Genomic DNA, 11,892 nt, shown 5'->3' with positions numbered 1-11,892 from the left:
TCATTCTGGATGTGAAATTGGGCTTGGATGTGTCCCTACCAGCACCAGTTTTTAATCCTGCATTGTCAATTAAGGTCTTTGGTCAATGTAAGTGTATGGAAATCCAGATAACGGGAATGGATTTGGTTTCAGCACATTCCTCAGAGGAAGATCATGTGATTTGTCTTCACATGTTAAATCAAATAAATACAAGCATTCTAATATTTATTTTTTCAGGACGGGTCAAAGGTGTAGAGTAAGCACGTTTGCTGTTTCAAATTACAACCCTGAGCAGGGGCAACATGCATTTTTACATTTATCATGTTAAAAACTCATATAGTTTTGTTTTAGCAACTACATTCTCTATATTGGATGTATATACAATGTTTTTGGAGAGCTCTGGTGAGCACAACAGGCTCAGGAGTTGTAGGGAATTAGAATGTGCGCCTGAGCCATCTGCGCCCATAAAGCTCATTTGTGTCTGCTTACGAAGAGAAATTATGCATTATCTGTTCTTAAAGCAATGGAGACACTTTGAGTATTGTTTCATGGAGGGAAGGCACTTCTGTTTGAGGAGAACTTTGATTGTTTACACCTCAATATAATCTGACGTGAAGTTCACGGAATTCAGGACAGGTAAGAGCTAGAATGACTGCTATGGCTCATCTTTAGGCACTTCAGATTTTATTGTTGTGAGATTATTGTAGGCCTATATCCAAGATTCAATTAGCAAATGTACTCATCTGTGGCATTTAATCAAGTGTTGGAGGAATTAGTCGATATATTTTCATTTTAGCCTGTAAACATATCAGTGTTTGTCCTGGCTTGTTTTAAATCCCCTCGTGCATAAGGCCATTTTTTGGATTGATTTTCATATTAATTATGATATTGTCATTTTAGTAAGCCTCACAAATAATACAAAATCAAGCTATCAACAAATCACTGCTATTATGTAACATTAGAAACTTGTTTATTTCTAACAAGTTTCCATATTTGACCTTCATAATTCTGGCTTTTTATGCATTAGATGAGGCATTTTATAAACTCGTATTATATAAATATTCTAATATGCATTCTGATGTATATTTGTTCTGGGCAGCCACGATTGGTCAAAAGAAAAGGAGGAGCATTTTAAAGTGAAGCGAGATTTAGGGTAATCGATACAACATTATGTATAACAATACAGGTTATTGTTTGTACATTAGTAATTAATATAAAGTGTGTGTAATATGGACACTTTAATAAAAAGCCTGAAAACGCATACAATAATGACAATAAGCACAAGGGGGCAGTATTCTATTTTACGTTTTCAAATGTTCACACTGCATTACAGAAAGGTTCCTCTCAATGTAATTTATTTGAAAGGTTTGTAAGGTGCGCATTTGTTTCAGGTTTCATTTGATTGACTCTTAGTTCTATGTGCATGTATTTAGAAAATGATATTAATTTCACATTTATTTATTTTAAATAAAGACTTTTGTATTGGACTATTTAGGATGGTTCACTTAACTTTAACAACGGCAAAAAAATACCAGGACATTTGTGATAAGATCATCATGATCTAAGCAGGGAAATATTGTTATACGGATTGCGAACCTTTCCATCCTCACAGACTTTCTCATCACAGTCATTCTGACATATCACAGGTAGTGTACCTGTAATCTTCTCGCAACTCAAGTCTTCAGTCCAGGAGACATATCCTCACAAAGTTCTTCAAAACCTTTTTGGGCCACAGTGTCCCAAAGTAGATTTACCTTCAATAACCATTTATTAAATCTCTCCCCCATTAAAGTCGCAAGCTCCCAAGAGCTGGCTGCATTAATCCTGATTACAGGCTGTCAAGCGGAGGAAACGGGGTCTGTGTGTCAAGCGTGTCATCGAGAGATGTTTTATCCTCATCTGGATCCTAAGGGTGGGAGAACGCAAAGAGTGAACATCAGAAGATGAGCTTTTACACTGTTAGTGCTGGGACCGCTTTATAAACAGAGCAAAAGAGGGTCTTAGAGGGTCCGACGCGCTCATGAGTCTTTGAGGTGCAGCGTGAACCGGACACATGGAGAGGAGCGGCAGGAGACCCAGTGGAACCATCACACGGGCCTCCATCAAACGCACACCATCAGGGTCACAGAAGGTAAGAGTGTCCACTGGTTTTAGGGATGTTTAGGGCTGTTTCCTATTATATGATTTAATTATCTAGAGGTGATTGAAAAGACTGAAAGTAGGTTTTTCTTTATGAGTGAACTTTAGGTACTGAACCAGGTATTCACAGCAATTCTTTTCATGACTTAGGTGTAGAATCATTCTGCTTGTCAATATTTCTGTGCATATGCTTCTTAACTTGTTTTTGAATTGTTAGTGAGGCTTGGTAGACTATTATCACAATATATTCATACTCCATTTGTACAGTTGAAGCAGTTTAGGTCAAACCCCTCTTACGTCAAGAATGGTGTTCCACAGGGTTCTGTTTTGGGTCCTCTTTTATTTATTGATCTTCTACCCCTTGTTAATATTTTAGGAAATTTGGTATTCAGTTCCACTACTATGCCAATACCCAACTTTACCTTTCATCTCAGATTGTATAGCTGAGATTAGAGAGAGGTTTACATAAAATCTTGTTAAACTTAACAGCAGTAAAACTGATTTGGCCAAATTGAAATTTTCCCCTTTGAATATTGATAATTTGCCAGTATCTGTTTCTAAACAGGTTAAAAGTTTTGGTGTCATGTTTGACAGTACTTTATCATTCAAAGCACATACTGTAAACAGTGTCATTAGCTTTGCATATTTCCACATACGTTATATTAATTGACTTCATCCGGCTCTCTCACTAAAGAGCACTGCGCTTGTTCATGCTTTAGTCACTTCCCGTATTGATTACTGTAACACTCTCTTTTTTTAATGGCCTGTCTTCAAAGCTTCTCTACAAACTCCATAGTGGAAATTCAACTGCTCGTATTATTTGCAGTGAACACATTACTCCCATATTACAACACTTGCATTGGTTCCTGGTTAAATATTGCATTGATTTTAAAATCATTCTTCTTTCTTACAAGGAACTCAGTAATTTTGCCCCTTTATACTTATCTGAACTTTTACTTTAAGATCATCTTTTCCACTCACTCTTGTTCTCCTTGTTGCCACAGGATGCGTGAAACAATGAAAGTCTTTTGTTTTTAAATCTTGCCTTAAGATACATCTTTTTAGGCAGGCTTTTATGTGATTTCTTTGATGCTTCCAGTCTCTAATAATGATTATTTGTTGTTTAATGTTTTATTGTGTTTGTGAGGTGTACTTGAGTGTCATGTAAGGCACCTATAAAAAAGTATAATAATTTTATAATATAATATCAAATTATATGCAAAGGGATATGTGAAAAAATTATTTGTAAATTTAAAAAAACTGATTTCCCTCTTTAAAACTTGCTGATTATCTTTACAGTTGCACCACTAACCACGGCTGCTCCCATGAAGCTAAAAAGCGAATTTAACTTGTTGCTATGTTGCGAAACATGAAGTTAGAGATGGATACATTATATAAAACAGATTTGCATCTTTTAAATCTCTTACTAATCCAAATCCTAATCTTAACGATCACAAGAGAAACCAAAAGGGCACTAAGCCCGAACAAGCAACGCAACTTTCTCCAGCAAGCACCAGAATGAGCGGCACCTCTGTGGTTTGATGCTCCTCTGCTGCCTCTAATCCCCCATAATGCCAAGTATGAGCACCAGCATCTAGACAAGATTAAGCACTTTAACTCCCTACTTTCAAATGTCCAATGTCATGTGATTAACACCGAAAATACACGAATATATCTTTACAGTGGTAGACTCTCGTGCCAATGCCAAGAGGCACATTTTGGACTCATGTAAAACTATTCATGTAGGAGTAGTCAAAGTAAAATCTTCCAGTAGAGGGTAAATGAGTCAGAATACATAAATCAAATTTCTGTGAATGTGTGACGAAGAAAAGTAACTACAATAATTGGGAAAAGATGACAGCACCTGCAAATAGACAACAGAGCGTTTTAAGGATATGGTTATTTAAACACTTCCTTTGACATTTCCATCCATCCTCCAAAAATTCACAATAATTTCTCTTTTCAGCCTGTCCCTTCCCCCCTAGCCTGACTACGTCAGACTTCGTACTTCCGCTCAATTTCAGTTCACAGTTCTGTACTCAGTCTGAGACATCGACATTCGACATGTCTCTCAGTTTTCCTCCAGCCTGAAAACAGTCGGCCAATCAACGAACATAGGTTGGGCTGAGAGCCGTGACGTAGACGCTACGCACCGAGTTTAAGATTGTATTTTAGGTTAGGGAAATCGAAAACGACCGCGGATATGGAGACACTGTTGTGGAGAATATTCCAGGCATCTGCAAACTGAAGCCCGAACAAAAAAGAAGAAAAGTTTAATTTATCAACTTTTACCGATCATCAGCGAGAAACTGGGGAGGCCAAAGGCCAGCAAGGCGATAGTTGTGATTGTGTCCCCCCTTGGTTGCACTCATGGAGGATCAGGTTAAGGAGGCAGCAATACTCGGTCAACCATGTTCACACCGGTATTTCTCTCGATGGTTTTGTTTTCGCATTTTAAATGCGTTTACAGTGAAGTTCGATGTGGCTGAGCTGGCGAATAACACGTGATTGGCTTACGGGTGACCAATGATTTTATACTTAAGACAAGCGCCCCCCTACGAGAAAGAAAACACTTTTCAATTATGCCATGACAGACTCTGTTTACGAAGCAATTCGAAGTAGCAGAGTTTGGTATTAACAGGCTACTTCCGCCCCCTCCCAGACAGAGAAAAACACTCACACAAACATAGTTGTCTAAAAAATGGGTCTTATGACTAAGAAATCTCAAGGCTAATCAGTGACATGTTGGTCTCATGTGATGATGGCTAACTGGATTTTCGAATCCACAGAGACAATGAGTCTTTTTAGAGGCAGAGTAAGAGAGGAAAAGTACTGTTTTAAAAAGGTTAAGCATGTTAAACTTGCCCAGAGCTCTACAGACAATTGTCTTCAAACTTGGTATAACCTCAATAATACTGCATTGAACCATCAGAACAAATTATAGTAAACAAAAAAACAGATCGTTTTTCACCTTAAAATAACGAAAAAAAGTTCTTTACGAGCATTATCTCAATCTCTAATGACTTATAAAGCACAATAAAAACAACAGTAGATGACCATTGTGTATAATATGTACAACAGTATGAAAGTAAAATGCAACAAACACAATTATAAGCCTTCGCAAAGAGAGGTTTTGCGTTTTTCTTACTCTCCTTGAGATGTAAGGAATTTGGTGATATCCATGGTTTAATACCCGACAAAACAAAAAAGAAATTAAAGCACTCAAGCCATGGATGTCATTTTGTGTAAAACGCACATCGATTTGCATGTATAGAGAAAACAAAATCGGGGCAAGGATAGAACCTTGGGGAACCCCACAAATCCACAAAGACTGAGAAAGTTCTACTGTAGGTTTCAAATAGGATTTAGGGCACACAATTTAAAACTCACACAGTGTTCAAAGATATGTGTCTTTCTCTTGCTAGATGCTCACAATCAAATATACAAGATAGATAGATTTTTTTTTTTTACAAAGTTGCGAGTTGAACTGTGAGCACAAATCAAATCCCACACTGCTCATTAGTTCTAAGGAATGGGTCACAGGACTGTTGCCCTCTCATGTGATCCTCAGTGTCTGGTGTTGAAGAAACTCAAACAATGCATGAAGTGTGTTAACAGGCTATGCTATATCAAATTTTAGAAAGTATGTATTTATTTACCATGTCTTTGGGGGTTTTGTCTTTACAATGTGAAAATGCAGACTTGATCACAAACTGTGAGAAAGTTTTGCATAAACTTTTAATCTGATTTCCCCTTTTCAGCTCTCACAAATCGCAGCTGCAATCCTATTTACGAACAAACGCCTTTTTAGTTAAGCAACAATGTGCGAGATGTCTGACTATGTGGAAAGACTCAATGGTGTTGATTGTTGCCAGGTTTGCTATATGCCTTGTTAATTTGAGCAAGAAAATCTGTTTTTTCCTTCCAGAGAGCTTTTGTCCGCTTTCTGAAGAAAACTCTAACAAAGCTGATGAGCGCTCAGCAGATTTCAGTTTTAATTGCTGTGGATAATGAGTTTAAACAAGCCGAAATAAGTGCGTCATACTGGCTGAACTACTGCAGTGGCAAGAGCCTTTTGTCTTCAAGGGCTTTAATTACCAGTAGTCCACGTGCGTTTTGAGGACACTATCAGAATGCTGAAAGAGTTAGATGAAAATACCCCCATTGAAAAATCACTTTAAACCAATGATCTCAGCACTTCTGTTTGACCCATGAAGGGCTAAATGGACATCTTAATTTTGGGTATAATCTCCCCATGTTTGCAATGGTTGACCAAGCAACCCCGCTGAATAATATAATATATGTAACCATCTGCCTGCATGGCCAAATTGGTCAGACTGGTCTGTTTTGAGGGCATTTTAAGCTGGCCATGCTACTATACCAGATAAACTCCGGCTTAACCAGGTTGGGAGACCAGCCAAAACCACCTTAGAATGATTTACTGATATTCTTTTATCAACTACATAAAACCAAACCACTAGTTTATTTCACAAAGTACTATTATTTTTTCACAAGAATTGGATCCTCTTAAATCAACAGATGAAACATCTACTGAGTAGTGTTCCTCACTATTCCCTAAAAGAATAAAGTCAGTCGAGTCATCAATGCTTAGACATGATTGTTAGTCCGTCAGAACCATTTTCCCTCCACAATATGGTTGGTGAAAATAGAGATTAACAACAATTAGTGTTGGATGACCTTGCCCCCAACTGGAGTCCTGTCATGTCTTAACTAGGCCTCTTTTCAAAAGAATGCCCAATTCTCTCAATTATGCAAATTGGGCTTGAAATCAAAGTGGTCGGAGGAGGGTGACACTTTCAAATGAAAGGCTTTGGTGAGTTCCCATTCCTGTCCATTTCTAGATACAAACCTGACTCTCATCAAGTTGTGAAGAGTGTTTGGGGTAGAAAAGCCATCGCAAAAGGTTTTCTGAGCTTAAGGACTGTGTTTCGTGGGGGTTGTAAAGCTATCAAAGAAGATTTGTTGTGCTTTGCTCCAGTGAGGGATGAAAATACCCTGTGGGCAAGGAGAGAGGGGTCATGGGACTCCCAAAAGGATTACCTTGAACTGGAGTCATGGGACGTGCCCCGAACAAAGAGCCTGCTCACATGCTCATCATATGAACAGCCCCTCATAAAGTGATGAAGTTTCATGTCTTGTGGGATTCATTGAGCGCTGGTGCTCAGGGAAAGCGCACCCCTCGCCAGCAGAGCTCCAGGAGGGACACAGATGCAGAAAGTTTCCCGTTGGCACCCTCTTAACGTCGAATAGAGGCTCCACAGGTAGGACCCCTGCAAGCTAATGCTAGGTGAACCGAAGGAACCCATGGATCCATGGTCTACTGATGCTACTCAAAGGATAGGATAGGAATGATCAGAACTGGGTTTACATGATCGTAGTATTGAAATATAAAACTTGAGAATAATTTACCAATATTTTCTTGTGTTTTCTCCCTGCAACAGCAATGAGCAATTTCAAAAAAAACAAAAAAACGTTATTAACATGTAAGTTTTCATTGCTTTACAGTTTTAATTGTGCAATGGAAAGTCATTTGGTGGGTTTCTAACATTTCTAACACTTTTCTTATTTTGGCTTCTGCCCTGTGACTGATTTTTCGGAGGAGATTTGCCTCAAGCTTTCGTCTTAATTAGGGCTGAACCAACAACAAAAGCCCAGACAGATATTGCTTTGAACCAAAGGTTATTTTTGTCCAGAGCAAGAGGACAATCACAAAGCTGGCACAGCCTTTTGCAAAAGCTAAAAATGTTGGTGGGTTTCCATGGCACTGAAAAAAAAAAAGAGATGAATATCTCTGGTCTGGAAAGGGGTTTAAACTCTAATTTGCTATGCACTAATAATTGCAAGCAAAACAGGCCACAGCCTAGACTCTCTGGATGGTCTTTCATTCAGCTATATCTATACACACTGACCACAAGCAATAGTTGATTTACAGTATTATAACCATGGGAACTGAAAATGACCAGCATTATCTGTGTATATTACTAAAAGCACTTTCATCTGTGATAACGGTGAACAAATGCATTTCACAATAAGTGCCCATAGTTTTATGCATTTGCCATGTACATATTTTCTCTTCGACATTTTCTGTATATCTACGCTTGCACGTACTGTACCACTCATACTTTGGTAAGGATTATCATTGTAAAGAGGATTTACTTCATTCAAACTCAAGGGACTAAAAGCAGTTCTTACTGTAATTGATGTTGAAATATGAGGTCTGATGGTAAAAATGGATGGTACATTAAATACTGCATATGTGTAATGTTAAGGTTTGTGCTTGTATAATTGCTATACAAGTGTAAACTACTGTTTATTTTATTTTGATTTCATTATAATGTGAATTATGAAACGTTAAAACCTATATACGAAGACTCTTCCACTTTATTTACTGCCTTCTCTGAGGGTCAGAAAGGTTTTGTTTTATTTTATTATTTTATTTTAATAATCTGAATTGTGAAACATTAACGTATATTTTCAGATAATTTTACACCATATGTACTTTTTCTTCACTGTTTCCTAGTGCCAGAGAGCTTGGATTGAGAGAACATTTCACAAAAGAGAATGTATCCATATATTTCCAGCCAAGGATCCAACCCGGTGAGCTAAAGAACACGCAAACTACATATTGTGCAAGACAAATTACCTCTACGACTCATTTTTTTTTTTGAGGCTTTTTAGACTCTTATGTAATGAGGGGTGATTGTGTGACATCATAAGCCCTTTTACAGATCACTGTGTGGGCATGCTTTAGGGCTGAATCTGAAGGGCTCTGTGTTGTTCAGTCCACCACACTTCCTGTAAGTGGAGGGATGCCAGGATGTGCGCTGATGCGTGTACCAACACCAACCACGGTTTAGACACAGCCCTGATAGGTGGTCTAAATGCGTAGAAAGAATAGACAGTACCCTCCAACCAAATTATTTCAATGATGAAATGTCAGCTAATTGAGCCACATCTTGTTGCATACAACAAAACAAACCTCCAACATTACTTCTGCTGTGATTTTCCTCAGGTGCGCCTGTGGGTATCTAGTGACTCAACACACGGCCACTGCAGTGGGCGCCGTCACCAACAAGCCATCAGAAGAAAACCATCTTGTGCAAGTGGACCCTCCTCAAGAAAAATGGTCTGTGGTCAGACACACCCAAACCACCCCTACTGACGCTTATGGCACCATTGAATTTCAAGGAGGAGGATTTGTCAACAAAGCCATGGTATCTATTCTGATCATTATTGGGTGAATTCACTTACTAGTTGCACTACTTTGCACTTAGTATTTCAATTTCCACAACAACCTGTGAGTGCATGGCAATAAACAAGCTCACTCTCAATAAATCCCCCATTAGAGTTAAGTCTAAATAACCAACCAAACCACTTTTGTGGTTGTATAATTGCAGGAAAAGATGAATGAACCTGCTCACGTAGTTTGAAAATAAACAAGACTGGCAGATAAATTTCCCTTTAATCTTAAAATGTAATCTTTCCTACAGTATATCCGGGTGTCGCATGATACTAAGCCGGACAGCTTGCTGCATCTCATGGTGAAGGAATGGCAGCTGGAGTTGCCCACGCTGCTCATATCAGTTCACGGTGGTCTCCAGAACTTTGACCTGCAGCCCAAACTAAAGCAAGTCTTTGGGAAAGGCCTGATCAAGGCTGCTGTGACTACCGGAGCATGGATCTTCACTGGTGGAGTAAGCACCGGTGGGTATTTATGTTCTACAACAGGGACAAGCAGAGGTTAGCTCCATCCCCTGTCAAACACACCTGAAAATCTAAACAAATTCTTTCAGGATTACTAGAAAATCAAAGTAGGTGTGTTTAATTAGGGATAGAGATGAACTCTGCATGGCAGGATCCTGGTCTACCAAGTACGAATCATCCAACATTTGGATCCATCTTCAATCTGGTTTTCTTAGGGATATGTGATTTATTTGATATCAGATGTGCTTAAGAGAGTTTCCTTAATTTGTTTTATGTTACTCTCACAATGTAGGAGTAATCCGGCACGTTGGAGATGCTTTGAAGGACCACTCTTCAAAATCCAGGTGGAAGGTCTGCGCAATAGGCATCGCTCCATGGGGAATCCTGGAGAGCAAAGAGGATTTAATTGGAAAAGATGTAAGCATGATCTATCGGTATATAATACAAATCATGATGGTACTCATAAACATGTTATGCTACATCAACTTATAGTAGAAGCTTCATACTTGTCTACTGACATCCGCAATGTTTTGTTCCTCTTCAGGTGAACAAACCGTACCAGGCCATCTCCAACCCTCTGAGCAAACTTGCCGTTCTCAATAATAGCCACTCGCACTTCATACTATCCGATAATGGCACATGTGGGAAATACGGGGCGGAGGTCAAACTACGCAGGCAGTTGGAGAAACACATTTCACTCCAGAAGATTAACACGCGTAAGTGCAGTAGCATCAGCGAATCTTATCTGCTTTTAGGTCTAATGTAGCTCTGATCTCCTAAGAGAGTGCATCTGAAAGGTCGCTAAGGGCTTGAATGACACAAGACATATCCGCCTGACTATCAGTGATGGGGTCAGGGATCAATGGAGATATGCTCCTTGCCATTACAGGTTAGATCAAGGCTTTGCTGTCTGTGACCTGTGGGTTTCCCTTTGTCATCCTATGCCTGGAGCTTGTGATAAGGCAGGGACAGCAAAGGGAGGCTCAGCTGTCACCACTCACATCAACATCGGCAGACCCGGGAGCAGCAAATTAAAATGATTGTACTCGCCAAATATCCGACATGTTAATCACAAAAGGGCTTTTATATTTTTTTATGTGCATGCATTTGGAGTAATTGAAAGTAAGATTTAAAAAACAACACCCAAAAGGCTCAAACATTCAGGCTAATGTTTTGTAATAGTATTATATTGATATGTGCACAATCCCTGTACTGAGAAAATCAAAACATTTAGGTAAGTGAATTGCTTTTTTGTGTGTACGCATGTTAGGATTGGGCCAGGGTGTGCCAGTGGTGTGTCTGATTGTGGAGGGGGGTCCCAATGTCATCTCCATCGTCCTGGAAAGCCTGCGTGAGGAACCGCCTGTGCCTGTAGTGGTTTGTGATGGCAGTGGTCGAGCCTCTGATATTATTTCCTTCGCCCACAAATACTCCGAGATTGAAGGGTGAGTATTAATAATCATTATTAAACATATCTCTGGAATACATTACTTGATTCTGATTTGGCAGTCGCAAAATTTCATGATTTTTTATTTATTTAATTGATGCATAGATGTAATCAAGATCAGACCCCTTTCCCGATTGGCCTTTAGGGGTTTATGTTCCAATAATCACCAGCAACCTGAACAAAATCCTTATCATTATCAAAACGGTATTTTCAGACTGGTAAACGAGGACGCAAAAGAGCAACTGCTGGTCACCATCCAGAAAACCTTTAACTACAACAAAATGCAGTCGGGGCAGATTCTTTTAATGGTCATTGAATGCATGAAGAAGAGGGAGTTGGTAAGTATTTACAATGGCGTAAGGTCATGTAACATATGTGGACCAATATTCATTAAAACAAAACCACATTCATTTTCATTTGATGAAAAAAAAAAAAAAACTGTTCTTAGGTGGTCTCTCAGTTTGGTCAGGTTTTGTGGTTTTAGATTGGCTTTTCAGCTTGTTCTTGAGAGACCAGTTTGGCCGGGCTGGGAGACCAGCTTTTTATATTTTGTGCAAACTTTCATCAATAAACATTCCCATTCATTATTTATTTTGTCATGT

General features: G+C 39.0%; 1 protein-coding gene and 1 long non-coding RNA gene across 2 annotated transcripts in view; one reads left to right on the top strand and one right to left on the bottom strand.

Moving 5' to 3' along the window:
• Positions 1-1,592: 1,592 nt before the first annotated feature.
• Positions 1,593-11,892, top strand: part of trpm1b (transient receptor potential cation channel, subfamily M, member 1b) — a 23,536-nt gene continuing 13,236 nt past the window's right edge. The window contains exons 1-8 of the mRNA XM_039648016.2: positions 1,593-2,110; positions 8,660-8,736; positions 9,152-9,353; positions 9,630-9,843; positions 10,136-10,260; positions 10,388-10,559; positions 11,114-11,288; positions 11,505-11,628. Of these exons, the coding sequence (XP_039503950.2) occupies positions 2,033-2,110; positions 8,660-8,736; positions 9,152-9,353; positions 9,630-9,843; positions 10,136-10,260; positions 10,388-10,559; positions 11,114-11,288; positions 11,505-11,628 (1,167 nt within the window). The 5' untranslated portion in view covers positions 1,593-2,032. The remainder of the gene's footprint in view (positions 2,111-8,659; positions 8,737-9,151; positions 9,354-9,629; positions 9,844-10,135; positions 10,261-10,387; positions 10,560-11,113; positions 11,289-11,504; positions 11,629-11,892) is intronic.
• Positions 9,833-11,892, bottom strand: part of LOC148965082 (uncharacterized) — a 9,460-nt gene continuing 7,400 nt past the window's right edge. The window contains exon 3 of the long non-coding RNA XR_016150628.1: positions 9,833-10,227. This is a non-coding gene — a long non-coding RNA (uncharacterized LOC148965082). The remainder of the gene's footprint in view (positions 10,228-11,892) is intronic.

This window comes from Pimephales promelas, chromosome 25, assembly GCF_988280905.1.
Source record: "Pimephales promelas chromosome 25, fPimPro1.hap1.1, whole genome shotgun sequence".
NCBI classification, from domain to species: domain Eukaryota; kingdom Metazoa; phylum Chordata; class Actinopteri; order Cypriniformes; family Leuciscidae; genus Pimephales; species Pimephales promelas.
The sequence above is the reverse complement of the archived record's forward strand: the minus strand, read 5'-3'. Positions and strand labels throughout refer to the sequence as shown.